At 41.7% G+C, this 23,869-nt stretch overlaps 1 protein-coding gene across 1 annotated transcript in view; it reads right to left on the bottom strand.

Annotated features, from left to right (window-relative positions):
* The window catches only part of plekhg5b (pleckstrin homology domain containing, family G (with RhoGef domain) member 5b), a 57,029-nt gene extending 33,397 nt beyond the window's left edge, over positions 1-23,632 (bottom strand). Inside the window, exons 1-2 of the mRNA XM_070839664.1 lie at positions 23,509-23,632; positions 13,767-13,843 (exon numbers count right to left, since the gene is read on the bottom strand). Of these exons, the coding sequence (XP_070695765.1) occupies positions 13,767-13,843; positions 23,509-23,632 (201 nt within the window). The remainder of the gene's footprint in view (positions 1-13,766; positions 13,844-23,508) is intronic.
* Between the last annotated feature and the right edge of the window lie 237 nt (positions 23,633-23,869).

Genomic DNA, 23,869 nt, shown 5'->3' with positions numbered 1-23,869 from the left:
ACAGTTAGCCTTAGCGCATATATATATATATATACATATTGGATGCTTAATATGGAAAACTATGCATGGACAAGTAAATAAGAGGTTAGATTTGTACATTATTGTTTAGATTTTCAAATCATATGTTTCACTTATACAAGAGAAAAGTATTTGAGGATAAGGAATAAAGGATGAGTTGGCAAATGCACAGTAAAGCTATCTTGGCAAGCGAGCCTGGCTGCAGGTAGTGGGGTGTACTAAACAACAAACTAAACAACATAACTACAGTTAGTTAATGAAATGGTGCATGGCTGTGGAAGAAATGCTAGGCTACTACTGTAGTTACTAAGCTTCACTGTAGTCAGTTTACCTAAAATCACTTTATCTGGGGATAAAACTAAAAGTGAGTGCAACAGTAATAATAATTCATCGCAGTAACACTGAACATGTGCACAACTAAGACAGCAGGTCAGTCACAAAGTACATTAAGTCAAAGTTGGATCACGAAATAAAGTAAATGGTTGTATTATCCTCAAAAAAGTTTGTTTGATTATCGTTTTTCTCACCCTTTCAGGATTCCTTTTATATCACAGCTTCCCTATTATCAGAATTAACTTGGTGTGAACAACTTCACTATCACTAACAGCTGAAATTAAATTCAACTTGTGATGAAATGGGATTCTGAATTGGAAATACCCTCAAAAAAACATGTCATATCAAGTATGTCAGGCTGATTTAAGACTGCGGTTTGTATCAGGTGTAACTGTTTACAGTATTTCCTAATGTCATCCTCCTCTGCACAGTGACACATGTTGAACAAGGGGGGGGGTTTCCTAGATTGCACACTGTAGATGTTTAGTTTAGGAGAAATGAGCCCATTTTGTAACACTGACACGGTGACATCACCTTCATATCTATACTGCAGCACAGCAGAGATAAATAACCCCTCCATAGTCCATTATGGAATACAACATTTGCATTTCCTCTTGTAGTAATAAACATGCAAATCATAGCTGTGCGTCCTAATGGTGCACTAACACCACATCCCCGTTACCATTTACCTTTTTTCTCTCTTTTTTTTTTAACACATACTATGTAAACAACCTAAAGTTGTAATCAGACAGTTTTAGCCCAAAGGTCCATCTGACAGCACACAGGCAGGTTTGAAAAGAACAGAAAGTAACAAACACAGGAACAAACATGCTCATGGGAAACACAGTAACTCCACTTTTTTTTGCAAAGCAGACTACACATTCCAGTGAAAGGTATGTTTCAGCATGTAGCAAAGTTTGCCCAAGAAAAATATTACCTCCTCATCTTCTGCAGCTCATTTTCCCATTTTGACAGCCAGACAGCTGTGGTCGCTTTTTACAACTAAATCCAAGCATACATTCAAACTGCAACAATCACTGGCAACAACAAGAGCCTTCTTAATTTCTTGATTTGAATTTTAAAGCATTTTCTTTTAATTGTTTTTTGATCTGCTTCAGATGAAACACAACTAACCCCCGACCCCTGTCGCACAGTCAAATATTTACACGACACCCAAATGACACCCACTGTCACAGTGTCGTCACTGAGAAAAACAACACACTCCAAGCTGATTCCTGAGGAAAGAAACACCACTAAATCCTCTTAGAAGTGAAGAGCTAAACACAGCCGGGCTCAACGCTACTCAGTTCAGGATGATCAATGGGACTGCAGGAAAAAAGCACCACTCACCAGCAGCTGGTCTCTCTCTGCTCTAACAAAGTCAAGTGTACTGACTGCTGTCTCAGGCAACGTCGGCTGGACTATGACGCAACCAGCCTTCCTATCCATAGCTTCAGGGCAGGAGAAGAAAGAGAGATAGACAAGAGGGCGGTGAACAAGACCAAAAAAGGAGGAAGTCACAGGAAAAGTTAAACTAGAACTTCAGCTGAATGGTGATTTGGACACAAGCTGCTCCAAATACGACATGGAAATTGATTATTTGGAAACCGCTTCCAATTTGGTTTAAAAGAATATGGAAAGGAGAGAAGGCTGCTGGTGCCAGGGGGTACACTGGTCTGTTGATATAAGAAGCAGATGTGAAATATGCAGACATGGGAGGAAAAACAGAATTAAAGTGCTGGTCTGCACAGATGTGAATGTGTGCTCCCATCACAGCCCCCAGAAAGAAGAAACTGAAAAAAAATCAGTCAGGGAAGATCTGTTGTAATGTAAATGCAGAATGTTTAGTTTAGAGCTGCAACAATTAAGTCAATTAATCAATTAGTCCATTGGCAGAAGATTCATCCTGTTCGATGGTCTCTCCAATGGGAGAATTGGCTACATTTGCTTTTCTTACAATAAAACCAATTTATTATCTTCAGTGTTGGACTGTTGGTTGAGCAAAACAAGGCATCTGATGAAGTCACCTTTAGGCTTTTTTCACCCATTTCTGATGTCTTACAGACCTAGCCATTAATCGAGAGGATTAATCGATAACCATTGGTTGCAGCTCTGTTTTAGTCCTGCTTTGTCCTTTGCTTTTACCGTAGATGAATGAAAGCTATGCTGATGACGAATGTGTCTCTCAAACTCCAACAACACATTCTCGGCACATGATATAGAAATAAAAGTGCAGTCACAGTAGAACCCAAGAGAAATCTTTGGTCTTTACGTTATATTTACCTACCACAGAAAGATTCAACATCCCAGGAATGGCAACCCCTTTGGGTTTCAGTGGAGGAACCAATCAATACCTCCAATGTCCAATAACACAGCAGACAGCAGGTGGTGAAAGTTTTAGTCCCAACCCGAATCGAACTCGAGCTCTGTAGTCCCTCCGATGAGTGTGTGTGTGAGTGTCAATGCGTTTCAAGGTCCTAAAATAATCCTGATCTTCACAGCAAAAAGACCGGACGGAGTTATTCTGACGGTGGGATCAAATGAACCCGACAGAGCTGAGAGGTTCGCTCCGTTTACTACAGCAGTCTACTGGGAAGACACACACAAAACATACACATACATACACACACCGAAAATCATCAACTCCGCCCCCCGTAAATCACACTCCCACATGCTCACACACATCCTGGCTGACGCAGGCAAAATCCCACTGAAACTCTGAAACTGAGCTCTTCTCTTGTGGGAATTATCAAAGTTTTCCATCTGATAAACAGTTGTGTGATGTTGCAGATTATCTCGACGAAACTCAAATTCAAATTCAGAAAGTGGTCATCACACTTCTTTCCTTACATTTGTGTCTGTGCTAAGCTCTGCAGCCTGATTTAGTGCTCCATTTGAACTTTGACCCCGAGGTGAAAGGAGGTTAAATGAGGGAGTTCAGTTGGGTCTCTTTCAAAAAAAGTGCTGAGCGAGGAGAAAGCAGGAAGCCAATCTGTTCAAACACAACTAGAAATAAAAAATGGTTAATTTTCACTTTGAAATCAAATGTGCAATAATGAAAATTGACCTGATATTCTATTCTGAAATAAATGCCTTTGTTGTGGTGAAGTGGTGACATCATAAGTCGATTGACAGAAAACTACTTAACTTTTGTCATATTCAATTTGTGGATTTCCCCTTGATGAAATGACTCAAAGTCAGTTTACTTACCTGTGACAACAGTTGCGTAATGTCTGAGGAGCTTTGTCACATAGGATAACTGGAGATAACCAATGGGCATGACTTCACATTTCTAACGGTAAGCCTGAGTTTAGAGCAGAAACTATTACTCGATTGACAGAATGATAGTTAATCAGTGACTATTTTGATCATCACTGCTTTTTTCCACAACAAAAACTTTCACAGACTAAATAATTCACTGATTAATCTGGAAAAAAAAACAGTAGATGAATTACTATGTAAATAACTGATGGTTGAAGCCCTACCTGCGTTACAATGATTGAGGTGTGGAATTTGAAAGACGTGGGTATTTTCCAGGCAGGAAGCATCTAATGAAAACAACTGGTTAGCCAGTTGAATTGTGGGGAATGTAGGATCCAGTGTTTTTAGAGCTTGAAACTCAAACTCTAGATATCTTGGCATCTGACCATTCTGTTCTCAGTTCTGGGACTATTGCTCAGACAAAACAAGACATCTGACCTTAGGCTCTAGGCATCAAATGATCAAATCCTCAAGAAGATCATTGGCACCTACATTGATAATGAAACTAATGGTTAGTTGCAGCCCTTATGTGGTGTGGTGTGTGTGGTGTAAGGGCGGGTATGATTTATAGCCTGTTACAGTCTGTTGCGCTGACCACAGACACCCAGCCCACTACTCTGTTCTTTTGTCATTCAGGTTAATCTGAGATGAAGTGTGTTTAAATCCCCTGCAATTAGCTAGCTCACAAAAACAAAACCCCTGAGGCTGGGGGCCACATGCTTCTAGTAAGGCAAGGGAGGGGTGGGAGTGGGTGAGGGGGTGGGTAGGTTTTAATGCCCAAACCCCACCTCTCCTTGTCCTGTGTCTTCAAAACAAGGCGACTTGTTGAATCCATGTCTGCCCCGCCACCCCCCGCTGTCAGCCTTAATTAGGGGAGACTATATTTAAGAGAGTGGACAGCAGCGATGCAATTACCCTAAAGGATTAGACCCCACTGGCATTGCCATTGTTGGAGGCAGAGATGGGGGGGGGGGGTTGAACACGAGTGACCTTCCCTTGATGCCTGACCTTGGCATTAACCCCTCAATAAGCTCCGAATTCTTCTTGAGTCTTCAAGGGGAGCGGTTAAATAAGGGGGAAAAACAAAGGGAAATGTGAGCGTGAAGATAACGGGGATGAGCAAGTTGGTGTGAGAAAAAGAAGTGTAGAAAAAGAGATTAAAACCAAATATTTCACCCATGATGCTGCTGGAAGTTCCACGGTTTCGTGGCTGGCTCCAGTTGAGAGTGATTTAGAGAGCAAGTGCTTCCACAGCCATAATAACACGTTCCAAATTGGAGATTTTTCAAAGCTTATTATCACCTCTCTAACTGAGCTGTGCAGACTGTCATTCTCACAGCATTTCATTAAGCAGCGGTCGTTTACATTCTCAAAACACTCAGCGCAAACCAACAATTAGTGGGGTTTGCCATGAGAGGACTCTTCGCATGCAAGGGATTTAGGGGGGTTGTTTTCTCAATCCATCTCCTCACTGGGGGCCCTCTCTTAAGTCTTTGAACCCAGGCTATATCGGTCGGCCCATACAAGGCCGTTTCCATTGAAGCGTCGGTCAGGTACCCACTTCCTGTTATTCCCATGTCTGCCGCGATGCTGCTTCCTGATGGGGTGCTCCTAGGGGGTTGTACTGGCGTCACTTGTACACCTCCCCTACTGGTGTTTGTACTTCTCTGCGAGACAATGTATGGATGGACACACATAAGTCAGTGCCCAGCTTGGTTGTTATGGCTGGATGTCTGTCAAATGGATTTTCTTTCCACTGACCTTGAGGGAAAAGCATCCCCCTTTTTCCACATTTCAGTGGCATTGCATCATTTTGGGTCAGTATTTGATCTTGAAACTCAGTGGGGTATTTTTCAATTAAAGAAAAAAAATATTTTTAATTAAAAAAATCAAATACATACCAGATGAATAGACTTCAAAGCCAGACTTGGTAACATTTGCTGAACTGTGGCCACAAGTAGCATTTTCAGGATGATGTCACTTTGAATTTCTTTTAATTTCCCACAATTCTCTTCAGAGCTGCTCTAATCAATATGATTAAAATAATAGATGAAATGACGGATGATGTGTATTGTGAAAGGGGTCACTAATAGTTAGGGCTTTCATCAGCATCATTTCCAGCTGCACCAGGTAGCTGTTTACAGCGAAACAGCTGTGATGAACTCACTCTACATTACCTGCCTAACACCGAACAGAATAAGCATATCGACTAGCCAGTGAGCATAGTGGAGTATTTAGCAGGTAATATGGCAGTTATTTCCCCTCAGGAGCTGCTAGAACCCAAAATATATAATATTAAAAAGAATACATTTGTCAAATGGAAACATACACAACTCCAAATGAATCATAATTTTGCTTCATTTCTTCTGGATGCATAAATAAGCAACTATTTGCTATCATGTTTACCATATCGGCATAACTGAAGGTGAAAATATTTGAGACAAATACATTTCCTGATTGTTTTGCTTTTGGGAAAGAACTATTGAGTTGTAGTATAACAGTAGCGAAATGGAGAAGAGTCATAAAATCAGCAAACTGCCTCTCTAATGCCTGTTACAAAGTCTGCTAACATTGCCTGACAGTAGACTCCATACCCTGGTCATACTAGACCAAGTCAGCAGCAACAACACTGAATGTGTTGACTTTAACAGGGGTATGTTTTGCTGGTAATTAATTGTGCTTTTACATTTATAAGTGGGAGATTGTGTTGTTTCACCTGTAAAAAGTGACGTAGCCTCCCTTTAAGATCACACAGTTTTTTTTATGTCACAGAGCCATTGTTTGTATTTCCAAAACCCAATTCATCTGAATCAGCTTGTGGTGCTCAAATGTGATGAAACTTATTTTCTACATTAATAAAACAACAGCCATCTTCTTATAGTCACCTCTCCGTTTAGATAAGGTTAACTGCGGTCTGACGTAAAATGACTCACAGTCTCAGAGTCACCCGTTCCTCTGAAAGGGCTATCATGTCACGTAGGGCGAAAGACGCTCTGTGATTGGTTGGCAGCTGATGAGGCCCGTATGTGTGACTGTGCAAGAGGGAGCCGCCAGCCTGTTGTAGCCTGCCGGGGTGGCTGGGATCTACATCGTGACAGTCTTACTCCACAGGGGAGAAATGTCCACATACACATGTGAATATCCTGTCTGTATAATGACTGAACACGGGGGAAAATGTTTCTGTAAACACGATAGGTGTGTTGACGTATTGTGGTACAAACACTCAATAAGAAAATGTTTAGTTCCCATCAGCTGACATGTAGAGTACAACAGGGCCAGCTGACACTCAACACAAAAGCTTGTCCTTAAGCAAGACTGATAATCAGTTTGGCCTGTCACGTATGGATGGTGACAAATTAACCTACAGTAAACTGACACCGTTCATAGTCACAAAGCTGATTACTGCGTGAAAAATATGAGGTAAACTTACAGGTAAAGGATGAGTGTTTCTCAAACATGAAAGCACAGACTATTATACAAACTGGGCCCTATCAAATGACGGTGGAAGTGATTAACAGTGAATCAAGAACAATGTGTTAAAAAAGAGGGCCAGTCAGTCTGGTCCAGACTGCATTTTTCCACCAAATGAAACACCCTAAGGTTCACAGAGAATCTGCGTGAGACCACTTTTCCTGGGTGTACCGAATAACGCTACAGTTTGTAACGTTTGTAATGATTTTTGAATGCATCTCAGCTTTACTGGATAGTTTACAGGTCTAATTAAAGCCTGGTACATTGTGTGGCGCCTCAGCCAAGTGGGCCACAATATGCTGACTGAATCTGGCGTGCATATCCAGACTCTTTCCAGCCATATCAGCGGTGTGGCTCTGTGGCAGTATTGGCACGTCGACCACTTCAGTCTGTAAGAAACCGTACCTCAACAACTATTGGATTGATTGTCACAAAAATTCATAAAGACATTCTTGTGTCGTCGCCAGATGACATATTCTACTGGATTTGATGAGTATCTGACTTTTCCTTTTGTAATTTGAGATCGGCCTGGATACAGCCTCAGAGAGCTGCTAGCATGGCTTCATTATCCCCCAAAATATTCTAAGGTGAAGGATCCTAATAGCTAAGAGCTCAGTTTCAGAGTTTCAGTGGGATTTTGCCTGCGTCAGCCAGGATGTGTGTGAGCTTGTGGGAGTGTGATTTAGGGGGGGCGGAGTTGATGGCTAATAACAAAATCACGGCGCATTTTATTTGACTTCATGTGATAACTGAGTTAATTCTGCGTGTGTATCATTTCTTCGGTAAATAAACAGAATTCTACCAATACACACAGTATACATGTTGGATTATGTAATTAGAAATTAACTGGGGGCAATTAAAGAATGCAAATCAACACACAAAACAGTTATTAACATTGACAAACACTACAAGGAGTCTAATTATTAACCAAACCGCAGCAGTAAGTCTCAGCAAACTCGGCAGGCAGCCAAGAATAGTATCCGCAGTCTGATGAGCACTGAGCATACTGAGCATAAAGCTACCATGCAGCCCTGGAGTGAGTTTAACGCTTCTGTAGTTTCATCTTACGGCTGCTTCCTTTCCAGTAGAGCCCTGTAAGAAGTCACTTTAGTAACAACTATGAATTTTCCAGTCAGTGTAGCTGCAGAAAATCTGTCTACTGAGCAGCTGCTCTGTGTGTGTGTGTGTATGTGTGTGAATTAGTACTTCCATGAATGTGAAGCAGGGAATAAAGTGCCTTAGGGAACCCTTCCCTTCATAAACAAATTAACACCAGAGTATCTCAACGGTCAGCTTCATGTTGAAAAAGTGATTAGGTAACTTTTCCTCAGCTCCCCTGATGTCTAAATGACTTCAGAGTCATCGGAGCACTGCAGACCACCATTTCCATCAGTGTTTGCATTACTTCATAAAGTCAACTTTCCAAGGTCTTTAAAGTTATAACTGAGGTCACTTCCTTTCACATGTTTTCCCAGAAAATTAATTTAAAATGGAGTCTGCAGTCACTCAAGTTACACAAGTACAATTCAAGCTGTGAGAAAGACACATGGATGACAATCAAGCAAAGGTGATGAACATACCGCATCTCCATGTTCTGAAATCAATTACCTGCAATCCATTAATACGTGGAAGTTTTGCCCATCAGGACCTTTTCAAGCATCAACAGAATACTCCTCAAAAGCTGTTTTAAGTAGTTCTACAATCTATACAGGCTGATAGACTGACTGCTCCCACTTGAAGAGAAGTGAATCCTCACAGGCTGAAGGATGAACTAGTCAGGCGGGTAGGAGGGTGATAGATTAACTTTATGACACGAAGGCCTTAATCCATCTCTATCAGGAAATGGCACCCTTCAGCCCAATGAGGGTGTTTATCTAGAAGATTTAGCAGGTCCCTGTCAGTGCCAGTTAGGTGAGCTAGGTGAGTTAGGTGAACTGAAAGCAAGGTTAAGTTGGAGGAGCCAATGCATCTGTGTTTGTAAAAGAAAGAAAAAAAATCTCATTTGACAACTATAAAAAAGAGCACTGGTAAAAGCTGAATGATTCAAGCACTAGTAATAAGATGATTCTGTGTGAGCTATGTCACGGGGGGTGTGTCTGTGCTTGTCTGACTAACATGATATTACTTCCCCTAAAGCATCAGCAAAGGATTACTCATAATATGTGACTGAATGGGGACAGAAGAGAGGAAGAAAAAGAGAATGGAAACCAAATGAAAACACAATGGGGGTGAAGAGTAAGTGACGACATGAGATACAAAAGTAGGGTTTCCATATAAATCCATAAATTTCAACAGAATCTCCAGAAAATTGGCAAAAGAAAATGCATGTTAACGCATGTTTCCATCCTCTATCACATTGAGATAAGCAGTCAGTGGCACTGATTCTCAAGTCAGGTACCAAAACTACTGCAGAAGAAGAGGACACACATTGGCATGATTAAAAGAGTGCCAGAACTTTAGGGTTAGGTGCGCTGCCACCGGTGCCCGGGGACGGACGGCCTGGGAGCCCTTGGGTTTACTGGTGGATTCAAAGAGTGGAGGATGAGTTTGTTGGAGGGTCTTCTCTCTATGCAAAACGGTGATGCACGTCCACAAGTGAGTGGGAAATCACAAAGTCAAAGTCAGCTGACTGAAACATTTCCTCATCCTTCCTTTGTCTGTCAAACCCTGACTCTCTTCATATTATCCCAGTGCCTCCAGCTGTTTGGGCTGGGAGGGGCCCGTTGCCAAGGCGACCCACACCTTAAGAGTTGTCTTGTCTGGTCCTGTCTTGTCAAAGCTAAGGGGGAAGGGAGGGAGGGAAATGAAGGAGACAGGGAGCAAAGTGAAAAGGCCCGTCTATGTGGGAGTCTAGATCCACTGAGCAAGCTCAGACTAGCATTGAGTGCTAACCAGCGTAAGCTGAAATGAGTCCCACCAACTCAGCCAAGAACTGACTCTGGATCCGACGTCATCTTCCAGTTGGACACCTGCAGGCTGATGTTAAATCCCACTGGCTCGCAGAAACCCACAGCAAAGTATCCAAACACATCAGCAAGCCCTCTGATAACCTTTGAGTGCTGTTGTGTAATGTGACAGCGCTGACTGAGCTACAGCAGAGCAAGTACAGGGTTAGGGTTAGGGTTACACCTGGTGTGATTTCAGTAAATTATGGTGCAGGTGAACTAATTCAGTTCCAGGCCGGTCGTGCTGTGACTGGAAGAGATGCAGCCCTGTCCGGAGCTGATATATGGAAGTAGGAGACCAAAGGCAGACGTGTCTGGGAATAAAATGGTTTAAATGCAGTGCAGGAGCGGCCTAGGATTCTCTGTCAGTCTGTCTGTCTGTGTTTGTGTCTGCTCTGTGTCCTGTTGCCAATCCACCGGCATATCAAAGAGACTTTTCGTAGCACTTTAAAGAACTCTTAAGTGAAACATAAAGGCTTAATGTTTTTTTTCATTTTCTGTGTAAAAATGCCTTCTTTGAAGCATCTAAATCTGTGCAGTGGGTGGAGTGGGCTAAAGTCGAGGGATATATTTATGTTGCCATTCTTCCAAAAAAAACTTGAGAAGCAAATGCAGAGCGAGTGAGCTCTTGAGAATAAGCAACAGAGGGAGTCTTGTAGGTCAGAGGTGCCATGACATTGCCCCCTGCTGTTTAAAGCTTGTTACAGGCAGCACATACACACCTCTTGAGCAACAGCCAATGAAGATAAGGCCAAAGAAAATGTCAGAAATGATCGCACAGCGCATTAAATTTAACCTTTTATAGCCCGGAAATGCCCAAACTGTGATGACTCACCATCTCACTGTTCTTACTTCACACCTCAAAGTGCTAAAATCCCCAGAAATATTAAGAATTATGACATCTTGGGATATCCCTTCTTTACAAGGGCAGAAAGGATCCTTGTGGGGTCAAGCTATGAGAAGTAAGTGTACAAAAAGAACACAGAAAAAAATGCATCATCAGTCACGTGATAAATCAAACCAATGAATATGTTCCCTTCATTCAACACTGCTTACTAACTACACAGGCAATGGCCATGGTTTTGTAAGTTAAACATGTTTTTAAGAGAATAAAAGAAGAAAGCGTGACTCCTGAAGAACATATTAAAGCTAGAAATGAAATGAAATTATTGTTAATTTTTATTTTTTTCCCATGATTAACCACTCTGAGTCTCATCCTCTTTGTATCTGCTGTCAACCTGCCCCCCTCCTTCTCTTTGTCTGTCTGCCTGTCCCTCTATCCCAGTTCGCACTGGGCTGCAAGTCTTTCCCTAATCTCCTTACATAATAATGTCAACCCTGACCCTGACCAAGGAGACAGGTGGCGTCAGACATGCTTTGTCCCACACTACCTGCCCCCTGTGCAACAACAGGTCTCACAGACGCAAATGCATTAACATAATTCTGCACTATAAAGAACAATATAGCACACAAACTAACCTTCTCCCTCATTCACAACTCTGCAAACACATCTTTAAAAAGGGAGGATCATTTCGTGTGAGAGGGGCCAGTTAGGCTCAAGTGTTTTTGTCTCTCAGGAAAAGTGGGGCTGGGAGACTTAATAATGTGAGGAGCAGGGAAAGAGGCAGCAAGGATGGTTCGGGTTAAGCTCTTTGGCTCTCTCTTCTTCCCCCACTTTATTATTCCCGGTTGCCATGGAGAAAAACTATATATAACCGACTCTCTTCACCATCTTTTCTGGCTGTCATTTTCCCTTTCATTTTTTCCGCAGAGAGGACAGTAAAGGACAGCATCTTGATTCAATGGGAAAATCCGTCTAATGCTCAGCTTTAGTGGCAGGAGGGAGCTGACGAACCAAAACAGCCGACAGACAGACCAGACACTATGTCGGTTTCTCTTGGTCTTCTGGCCAGACTCCCATTTTCAGAAACCAGTGGCTTCAAAGGAATAATTCATTTCACAGTCTAGTGGCCAGACACAGAGCCCCGACATTCACGCCCCTTTTAACACCTAAAAGAGAAGAAGAAAAAGAAAGGAAGAAAAGCAGCTTCGCCACTCGCTGCTTCACCTCCGCTGTGTTGTAATGCAACACAAGATAGATGCAATGATCTCTGAGTACATCCACTGAAGGTCAGACACTTAGAGGGACCAACAGGTGTCATGGCGACAAAGTCAGGGTGTGTGAATCTTCATTTTAAAGCCATTTCGTTTTTAGTTCCTAAGGAAGAGACAGTGAAAAGCACTTTTTGATGGCCATGTAAAAGCCCAACAAGTCCTGCAAATTACTACAATGTAGGTAATTGCTCTAAAACCGGCACATGTAAGTATTTTCAGATTTGACATCTCTATCAACAGGGTATCATTTGTCAGCACCTCCCAAAACCATACCAAATCACTTGCAAAAAAAAGCACTTTTAAGCTCAAGTTTGGTCAGGTTTAGGCACAAAATACTTGGTTAGGGTTAGGGAATGATCATAATGTGGGTTTAAAATAACTACTTGGTTAAGGTCATGGGACGTTTATCATCATGGTTACTATAATAACCGCTTGGTTAAGATTAGGGAATGGTTGTGGTCATGGTTAAAAGAAACCAACGTTGCCTGTCGGTAACAAACAGGAAACGAACAGCAGCATCCCTTGGCAAAGTCTGATGTTTTGTTAACCCATTCAAACGCCCCAGGTCCTGTGGCTCTATAACAACATCACACTATTTCTTCCTTTGCTCAGACAGATAGGACTCATAATTCTTATTGCTGCTAGAGGTTTTTGTCACTTGAACATAAATATGTCGTTTATTTGGCCGAGACGAGATCTGGCGGGGGACCCTTGTTACGTGTCATTTCCTTCTGTCTCTCTCTCTCTACTCTCATTTACTCTCATCTATCGTTCCCTGTCTAATGAGAGGCATACAACACCCAAAGATAGTTACAAAAATAGCCAAAGAGAAAATAGAAGAGGTGTTTCGCAACCACAGTGAAAATGAAAATCAAGCTATCACAACTGTCATAACTCAGAATTTATAGGTCTGTGACTGAGTTGATTTGTCACAAGGACAACAGCTCTTACAGGAACTTAACATAATAGTTTAACTTTTTTTGTTTTCAAGCTCTGGCAGAGCCTTAGATGAAAAGATTGATACCACCCTCATGTCTATCTGTTAAATTTACGGCTACAGACAGCAGCCAATTAGCTTAGCTTAGCATAAAGACTGGAGGCAGGTGAAAACAGCTAGCCTGGCTCCGTCCAAAAGCAAAATAATCTGCCTGCCAGCATCTCTGAAGCTCAGTTATTAACATGTTCTATCTTCCTGGAGCCACTGCAAGGTTACCATGCAACCAGCAGAGAATATTATGAAGTGTGAAATTACACTTCGGCTTGTGCATGGATTGACCAAACGAGATTTAACACGCTAATTGGTGAGTTTTACAAGTGTTGGTAGGAGAATTGTCGTATCTTTGGACAGAGCAAGGCTAGCTCGCTAAGGCTTGCATCTGCTTCCAGTCTTTATGCTAAGCTAACAAGCGAGTACTGACATGTGAGTGAGTGAAAGAGAACAAGTGTTAGTATCCCAAACATGCCTCAACTATTCCTTTAAGTAAGACTGCAAATGCATTATCTGGGGTTAAGAAAATAGGATTAAAGACGCTTTAAGATTTTCCTGGCCATGAAGACACTAAACCTGCTAACTGTCGTACCTGACCTTCTTTTAGTTGACCTGGCAGGTTTAAGAATCCTTACCTTAGAGGCCCTCCGGCGCTCAGGACACTCAGGGTGCTGGCACACCACCCAGTCCTCCTCCTGGACGGGCTTGTCATCTGAAACAGAACACACCAGTCAATTTGACATCTCTCTTTATCACTAAAACACCAAACCAGCCACCCAGCAAGCTACACGTCCATTAACACACCTTTCTTGGTAAAGCTGTAAAAACATATTGTAGACACAAAGACTGAAGTCACTGCCTGTGTTTATATAAGGACAGGGTGGAAAAGAGGGAGGGAGATGACTATGAGCGCAAGAAACACTCGCACAGTAATAGAGACCAAGAAGCCATGTCAGAAAAGAACTCCGGTTAAAAGAGATTTCTTGAAGCGAAGGTAAACAGAGGGAAGAGGTTGGGATGCGATGTCGGGAGGAGATCAGAGAGGAATGAATAATAACCAAAGAGAAAATGGAGCAAATGAGAGGAAGCACCATTCTGGTTTTTGTACGAAAGTGAACTCATTGTGGATAAGCTCGCCGTACTCCACTCCACAATAACAAATCACCGTTGTCAAATAAACCTCTAAAATCTACTTGACTGCTTGGCCAACGCTGCATTGAGGGTATGATAAAAGGCAGAGTTTACATCTATATCTTCTACATGTACACACACGATAAAGATATCATAACAGAGACCCTGAGCGCACCAATATTTATCCCTCCGCCTAATGAGAAAAACAGGGAATACACGTGCAGGAAGGAGAAAGTAAGAGCAGTGAAGGGAAGCAGAGAGAGCTGGGGGGGTGGGCTGTGACCGACAGTGAGGGTGCTTGTTGTAAAAAGTCTCCAGTTTCCAGGCACGACAGGACTTTGTAGCAAAACCTTTCCAGCAAGATCAGATAACCTGTTCATTGTAATGTCACGTCTCCCTACTTGGCCAACCCACACATGTAATATCATTACTAAATCATCAGTAATAGAGACGGGCTGCTGCTAGAAAATGAAGTCACTTGGTGTCTGAACTTTAAGGCCAAATTCAAACAATAATTTGTCACCGTGAAAGAAATGATAAAACAAACGAGGCCCTTCTGTGAGCTAGCGTACGGAAACAAGTCACCTTAAGTCATCCACTTGGCTACAGCTACACTTACCGGTCAAGGGTGCTTGTGGGGAAGAGGGAAAAACACTGTAATTGGTGCATACCACAGAGCCCATAGCTTCCCCACTGCGAAGAGAAGGGTCAACCTGTCTGCAATGAAATTTACTCAATAGGAATAAAAACAAGACTGAGTCTACGGTCATTCCAGCACCTCAGTAGGACTGTACTTCGGCACAGTGGTGAGCTGTAGCTTTGAGCTAAATGCTAACATCCACATGCTAACTTGCTAACAATGTTAACATGCTTATGTTTAAGAGGTGCACTGTTGACCTTGTTCAGCATCTTAGGTTATAGTGTTAGAGTGCTAACATTTGATGCACAGCACGCAAACTTTTTGATTTAGTAGTTTTTTCCGGTGGACTGTTTGCCATACAATTACATACATTTTGTCCTGATGCTCTGGCAATACCAAATATGCTACAATTAATTCTGAGGATCCCATGAATGTCTGTACCAAATTTCATGGGAAACCATCTAACAGTTGGCAAGACATTTCACCATAAGCCAGACCGGCTGGCGGCGCTAAAGGAAAAGTCTGGAGAGGAGGATTCATCCTATGTGGGCCACGAATGTCTGTATCACATTTTGATGCCAATCCATCGAGTGGCGACCAAATGGTGAACGACCGACTGACCTCGCCATCCCTAGGGTCACTGTGTAGCTAAAAAGCCCTTTTTGAACGCCTTTCAACAATTCCATCATGCAGAGTGTCAAACTTCCACCACCTTCTGGGAAAAGAGTAAAAAAGTCTCTCCTGCGTCTGTGCTGTGTTGGGAACAGGCCGAGACGCGCTCTCAGCTCTGACTGTGGCCTCTGCCAGCGGGCCTCAAGCTAATGGCTCCCTCAGGGTTTACAGGCAGCACTCTGCAGAGGGAGCCTCCAGCTTTTATGGAGTGCTTCCCAAAGAGGAAGAACTTTCTTCACCACGGCGAGACTTCACAGATGACTTACGTTCATGAGGTGGACAGAAACAAATAGACGCTAATGTTGCATTGCATCCGCTGGATGAGTAAATACGAAACTGTTTTGCTAACAAGGTCGCCATGATATTAACTTAAAAAGGTGATGTCATGCCAATGTTCAATCTCCACTCTCCCCCAAGTGGCCACAAAATCAACTATTACAGGTTAAACAGTTAAAACTCGGCTTTAAGAGTAACATTCAAAGAACTAAAACTTAAAATATTTCAGAAAGATTATATTTGGTAATGTGCTAAATGACAACATGAATGTTTTTTGATTAATACAAACATCTGCATATTTTACCAACTGGGAAATAGATTCAAAAGAATCAATTGTCACTTCTTATTCAAAATTCAAACTTCCGAAACATGAAAAAGTAAATACTTGATCTATAATGATCATTCGGAATTTAAAATATAGCGTATAAACACAATGTGCCATGCCTTGCACTCCAGCTTTGTGAGCTGGTGAATTTCATCCTCTGAACTATCAATGGAAGCCATGATTTGTCAAAATAGATGGATCAAGGTAAGGCTGTTTCAATTTGCAATTCAGTTGCAATTTCTTCTTCACAGTAACAACACCAGGACGAGTCGTCATTAGCTCGCTATGCAAAAGGTGCAGCAGAGACACCACAAATGAACGTGGCTACCTGGGACACATTACCTGAGGTGATAACACTAACTGAGCCATAATCTCAAATCCCCTCTATTACCTCCTGCCCTAAACTCAAGCCTCTCCTTATCCGCTTAATCTCTTAGCCCTCTTTTTACTACTTGACCGTCCCGTTGGGCCATAAAATCACTATTAGGTGGTGAAGCTTCATCTTCTCTCCTACTTGCTCACATCTTGCTGACTCTCCCTCTTTCTCTCTCTGATGAGCTGGAATTCCTGAACTCAGCACTGCTGATTAAGCCAAAAGCAAACACAAGCACACACTATACACGAACACACACGTGACAGCAGACAATGAGTTTGCACACTAAAGAGACAGTGGAGCATCCCATCTACGCAGCTCTCTGCTGGCTTGCTCGCCACCGCCTGGGGCAAAGACCCATTAGGCACCCATAAATAAGCCAGAGCAGCGGGGGTACGTTCAAAATGATGCACACTCCAAAACGCAAGATGTACTAAGTATTCCAACTTGTCAGCCTCCACTTCATCACTTTGTAACCATACTGCCGCTATGAATGCGATTCAAAATCTGTGGCTTCCAGCCTCCCAAAGAGATGACTTCTGTTTTTTTTCTCTGTTTTATGTTATTGAAATCTGAATACCTTTTTATTTTCTTTTTTTAGTTGTAGACATCTGGGCAGAATATGTCTCCTCATGCTCTTGGAATTTGTGATGGGCAATTTTCACTACTATCCTTCATTTATATTATCAATTCATTTGTTAAAAGAAATCAATTGAGAATGAACATATCCATTGGATGAAGCCCTCGAGCTTTCAGTGACAGGGTTAACTGCTAGTTGATATGAAATATGTCACTGGCTGGATTTTCATATCAGTCACCTAGAAACATTTAAAAGTCCGCCAGAGATGGAGTATCAAACCCATCTATATAGCTAATGTTAGCTTAATTAGCAAGCTAGCTACGGCTGATAAAGTCTGCCAGCAACGGTTGAGATTTCAGCTGACCAAGTCCATCCAAAAATCAGAGGCTGGCTATTGTCTGGGGTTAAGGAACCCTCATATTTCATATATCATTTACCATTTTGAATGGTAAATGTGTCACCTTTATCACCGTAAACTGCAAACTTCCAGCACAATACTGGAAAGCTTGACAGGTGTGGCAACAGCAAGTAATGCCCAGTTCACAACAAGACTGTAGCCATGATTTTTCACTCACAGACAGCTTTTGGAAGTCGTCGACAAACACCACCAGATCAGAGGCAAACTGGTGTTTGATCACTATGTGTGAACTGTTCAATGATCAGAGAGCTTGCGGATGCCTCAAGATATCAAGCAGGCTGAATATCTGCTCGTGTCAGGAAAGAGTCAGGAACACAGAGCAGACACCGGCTGGGGGAGAAAACAAGCAGAAAAGGAGAGATGGAAGAGAACCTGAGCAGCAGCCAGAAACCACAAGCAACATGACAACAACATGACTACGAGAAAACTTCCACGGACTTCTGAGACCCAAGATACGGAGGAAAATATTCTTCTTTTAGCGTTTTTATGACAAAAAGTAGTTTAGAGACCAGACAGACTCGTCTGGGATTCTTCCTGGTGACAGATTTTGTAATGTGTGACCCTATCGCTGATCATTCATGTAGTGTGCAAACCACAATGACTTCAAGATTCACAATTACAAGACAGAAAAGTTCTGTGGTGTGAACAGTGCAGTGATCTGATGACTTTGAAAGTCATGTAATGTGACCAAGTTTTAAGGGGGGGTGAGATCAATACATTTTCGATTGCAGCTGTACCTTTGGATGCTCTGCTAAATGTCTGCACATTTATGGTCAAAGATGCACTCCAATATCAAACTCCAAAAAGGTTCAGCCTGGTCCTCTATCGCCACATCGTGCCTCGCCGTGTTCACCAAAACTCCCTGTTTAGGTGGGGTGAGGCCGAGCTGAGCACACGTTTAGCCACGAGCCTTGCGCACGTTTTTATGAGGAATGTCAAGAATGCTTCGCTCTGCCTTCCATTTGGTGAGATCTCATCATGGCACACAAAGAGGAGGTGAGCTTGTTTTGTGTTTGCTCAGGCTTCGACTCCTCTCCTCATTTTCACATCATGTTCTTGAGTGCCCCTCCGCCCCGTATGTAATGAAACATGCCCCTCCTTGACAGGAGATAGTTATGAAAAGACTCCTGAGAGACGAACACAGATGGCAGGCAGGCGGGATGGCATACGGACTAGGAAACCTGGCAAAGAGATAGCCATATCAGCACATGCAGGGTAGGAGACGGGCAGAAATGTGAGACCACACTATACATAAATGTGAAATGAGTAGGTGAGGAGGTAGATCCATGGGCACGAGCAAGAAGAGAGGGGAAAAATACTTCCATAATAATAATATACTAACACATATAATAATAATAGAACTATTTAAAATGTAAGATTAATAAATGAAATATATCACAAGTCATCTAGCTTCCATCTCCCAAATTAATTTTACAAAGATTAGATGTATATAGAAATGAAAATAAAGACATAAAGGAAAGTATCTGGCTGTAAATATTGTAGTAATATACACACACACTTTATATTAGAGGAGTGTTGGCAACTATTTTGATAATCGACGAATTGTCTCTGAAGCAAAAAATGCCAGTGCTTTTGTTCGTCACAAATTATTACTGTTATTATCTTTAGTTTTGGACTGACGGTCAGATAAAACAAAGAATTTGAAGACACCGCCTTGGTCCCAGAGTTATATTGGACACTTTTCATCTCTGACAACTCAAACAAACTTACCTACCTTTAATTATACTTTTTTCCATTTGAACTAATTCGCAGAATATGAAAAATTATTTCCAGTTAGGTCAGGCCTACGCTTTGGTGAATGTTGTTGCAGCATGAATAGCTAATTTAAAACATTTTTTTTCAATTTTGCATCTTTTTTTTTTTTTATAACATCACCATCAAGAGAATCTTGTCCATATCTGGGACCAAACAGTTATACTGTCTCATTAACGTAAGCCTCTATTGACAGAAAAGCAAATTCAAAGGCACGGTTAGTATTGATTTTTTTGCTTGAGACTTGAGACGAGTAGATTGGTACCACTCTCATATCTGGGTGGCCGGGAGAGCATAGCTTAGTTTAGCATAAAGTCCAAGTCCAACAAAAGTGTAACAACTTCTCGGCCGGGAGCAGTTACCGTCTGCAGTCTCTGTTACTCCATACTGAATTGACAGATATGCAAGTGGTATCAATCTTCCTGTCTAACTCTTGGAAAGACAGCAAGACTGTCAGGTGATGTAGTTGTTCAATCCATTGTGGCAAACTGAGGAAAGTTTGACAACATTTTGAAGACAGAACACACAAATTGGTCTTTCCTAGCTTTCTGGACAAAGCTAATTATGTCTAACATTACCCTTAAAACAGGAAATCACACTTGGTGAACACTGACACCTAAAAAGGCTCGGTGAGTACCAACCCAGACCTTTACTACAGAAACCCCACAGTATCCCTCTGCAGGTGAGTGAGTCTGGGCCTTGTGAGCAGACGCTAAAACACGAGCAGGTTGCAGCTGTTTCTAATGCTGAGGGTTCAGTGGCAGCAGAGGCAGGACACAGCTCTCCTGCTTAATGTTGTTTTACCCCCATAGTGGTTAAATCGCACACATGTGCATCACACACTCTCCTACCCCCTCCCTCCATCTTTCTCCCTCCTCCACCACATCTGAGCGAACCCAAGGTCCCCGTGTATAAAACTGGAAACCACAGAACAACAAGTGTAAACTGTTCCAGAGAAGGGCGGAGGAGCAGTTTACAATTTACAATTTATATGAGGGAAGAAAACAAAATAATAACTGATCTATTCTGCTGACTCACTTTGGAATCATTTAATGAAAATGAAGAAGAAAAGCAATACAGCTTTCTCAAGTCTCCTTGTGAATGTCAGGGTTCTCCATGACTGTCACATTATGGCGACGTATTAGCCGAAAACTCTATACCCTGTCACCATGTTTAAGAGCGGTCATGAGGGGATTACTGCATATCTAGAATTTTTTATGGCATTAATGCCAGAAAGTACAGTAATTGGTCAGGTATGGGCTGATTATTACATAATAGCGTGGCCTTTTATTTCAGACTATTCTTTTTATGGGCTTTATTGGTGCTAACTCCAAGCAAAATAGGAGCTTGTTCTGCTGTTACTGGAACCCGTGGCTGAGTATGAGCTGAGGAATGTTAGAGTGTGCTCGCTCTCTGGAGATATTTTGGACTGATGAACGTAGTGTACTGCAGGAGGTTAGAGCTGGGATAAAGCCATGAGCTGAAATTCTTCTGAAACCCAAATTAGGACTCCCCAAACAACCTAATTTTGTTCATGCTGGACAATGCAACCAAATCTTTCCTCTTTCGCTTTTAAGAGCTAAAAAATGCCAACACCCGGTCCACATGCAGTCTCTAGTCAGACTTGTAGTTATTGGTGAGTCCTTGTGGTAATAGAAAAATAATATCAATAAAGCATTTTTTTCATTATCAAAGTCAATTAAGTATATTAAATTATCATGGTATTGATATTTTTCATGTCACCTGACCTATATGATGCAAATATACTAACTTAAATAAACCAACTTAAAAATCTTCTCATATTCATGATTATCCAAATAAAAATATTGCACTACGTATGGACAGTGAAATGACTGTGGGCTTCCACTGATCGTTGTTTTTTAAATTATTCTATAAATCGTCCATCCACATTACTCGAAGATATCTTGTGTAAAAAACACCATCTGCAAGAGTAAGCATTACACTAAAGGTGTCTTCGTTTTTTTAAGAGACTTTTGTAAAATAAATGATGCGGAAACACAACCTGTCACAATGTAATCAGGATAATGTGATCATGGCACTGCCTCCTACAACAGCAAAGTGGCCTCACCTAACCTACAGTAACATATTTTGCAAATTGAATGATTCTGTTGTTACCAACAGTGAAGTGAACAATCTGAAAAGCTTAACCAATACTTCACACAATCTTTCCTATGTTATTGAAGACATAAAGCCTCTGTAAGAGGTGGAGCCTGTCATTACTGACAGTTTCATTTTCTGTATATTTTTATATATTCATATTTTTTGTATACGTTTAGCCTAGTTTGCCCTAAAATCTGCAATATTTTAGTTAATGCAAACAAACTCAGTTTGTTATTGCTATTCAAGATCACCCCCCCCAATTCTCGGTCGAAGGCAGAGGTATGATGGCATGATCTGGAGTAAGTGTTCCAACGTAATTTATTTCCCAAAGGAATTTACTAATTGATTAATTGATTGTTTCAGCTTGAAAACGATCCATACATATTTGTGCTCATAACGACAAGTCATAATGACTTGTTACAAAACTATCCTATTTATCTATTTATTTACTTTCTTTAATCCTGAAGCGGCATTGAAGGTGAAAGGGCAAAGCAAGAATTCATTGTGTGGTGAAACTTGTTTTTACCTGTACACATGAAAATCGAATTGAAAAGTACAGATTGCCTGCTTTAGCACATGCTAGCTGCACAAAGACAGTACAGACAGGACTCTCAGGTTTGTATGCATCTCAAGAAAACAAATGCAAATTTGATATTTTTACCTGCAGCACTGAAGTATTGCATTTTTATGATAAACCAAGGTCAGGAATGCAGTTATGACTCTTATAATAAGGCAAGACAAATGAGGTTAGGGACTATTTGTATGGACTGAGTCTGTTTCATTTTGGAGAAAGGAGAAGTAGCTTTAAGCCGAGCTCTCCAACAGTGTTGGGAAATGTTTTCAGTAGAAGCTCATGGCTTAATTACAGAGATGGTGAAAAGGTAAGGATCAAAGCCTCACTGTTCTCTCTGTGGCATTCCTCTTTTCGGTCTCTGCCAAACAGCAGTGCCTCAGCAGGAACCGTCCTTAAGCTGACCAGAAAGTAGCCGGATTTCTAAGAGTCTGGCTGGCAGAGAGGAGAGGATGAAGAACATTCTTCCCCGGCCCTGTGTTATCACTTCCCCTTCACTAATGGCATAAATCGGGCGGCACAGCGGAAAGCAAGTGCCCCTGTGCCACGTTTAAAAAAAAAAAAAAAAATGCACTGAGAGGAGACAGGAAAGCATTTCAGTTCAGCTATGCACTTCTTCACTGGTAAATATTTCATTTGTGGACCTGGTCTCATCCACTCTTTGACTGTCTTCTCTCTCATGTGAGGCTGTCTTCATGCCAGGTCACTGAGTGCTTTCCACGGAAGAACAGAGCAATGGAAAAAAAAAACCTTTCCATGATGGTGCTTAAATCCTTAGCTCAAAAGCGCAAGTGCACCAGATCATTTGCTTTCAGAAAAGTTACACAGAACAATGTGAAGCAATGTCTGATCCATGTTAAATGTTGCACAGTATCTCCTACGTCAGCGGGTCTGAACTACACACAAGGCTTTTAGTTATTTTTCCATTATGCTGAATGACTTGTGTTATAAATAGAGAGATTTCCAACATGCAATCATAGGTAAAACTAAACCAAGTTTAAAGCTGGTTACTCCTTCCCAACCATGAAAACAAGGCTGAAAGTCTACAGCTCTGCCAGCAGCACTGTGAGACCGAGGCACAGCAGTCCATTGAGCTAAATACTAACTGCAGCATGCTAAAATATTCACAATGACAAGGTTAACATGCTGATGTTTAGCTGGTATAATGTTTACCACATTCGCCATCTTAGCTTGATGTTAGCATGCTGGCATTTGCTGCATGTGTACCAAATTCTAAGTCAATAACACTATCCCACCTGTGTGAGGAATAGGATGTTGTCATGTGTATTTTAATATCTTTCATTTTCCTATTTATTACTCCCCCTGACATCTTCTAAGGTTCAACTAGTGCCATCCAAAGCTTTACAAATAATCAAAAATAACATGGAAAAACAAACGCAAACCAGCCTCCTGTTTCAATGTGGGCAAACACACACACACACACACAAAAACAAATCCGCCACTTAGTCAGGTGATCCTCCTAGTTCCCCAGCTTACCACACAGATCATGGATGACGTCCAGGGATGAGGACCAGGAGTAGCGCTCTATTCCCACTTGGGTGAGAGAGGACGGCAGTGCCTCCAGCTCATACGCCCCGCGCTTCTTCCAGTACAGGAACATGATGAGTTTTTCAACCAGCTAACTATTTATGGGAATTTATTATGTAACGGTTTAAATCATTACCCTAAAACTGAACTCATTCTATGGTGTTACACACATGTCTAACCACCCCCTGACCCCCCCTGACCCCCCAAAAAATAAGAATCTAAACTTTTGCAGGCAATCAATACACCCTTCTCATCAACCATCTTAAAAATATAAATCTTGCCAGCTTAACTCAACCCAACTGCCAACTGC

This window comes from Pempheris klunzingeri, chromosome 11, assembly GCF_042242105.1.
Source record: "Pempheris klunzingeri isolate RE-2024b chromosome 11, fPemKlu1.hap1, whole genome shotgun sequence".
NCBI lineage: Eukaryota > Metazoa > Chordata > Actinopteri > Acropomatiformes > Pempheridae > Pempheris > Pempheris klunzingeri.
Note: the sequence above shows the minus strand (reverse complement) of the source record. Positions and strands in the feature narration are given on the sequence as shown.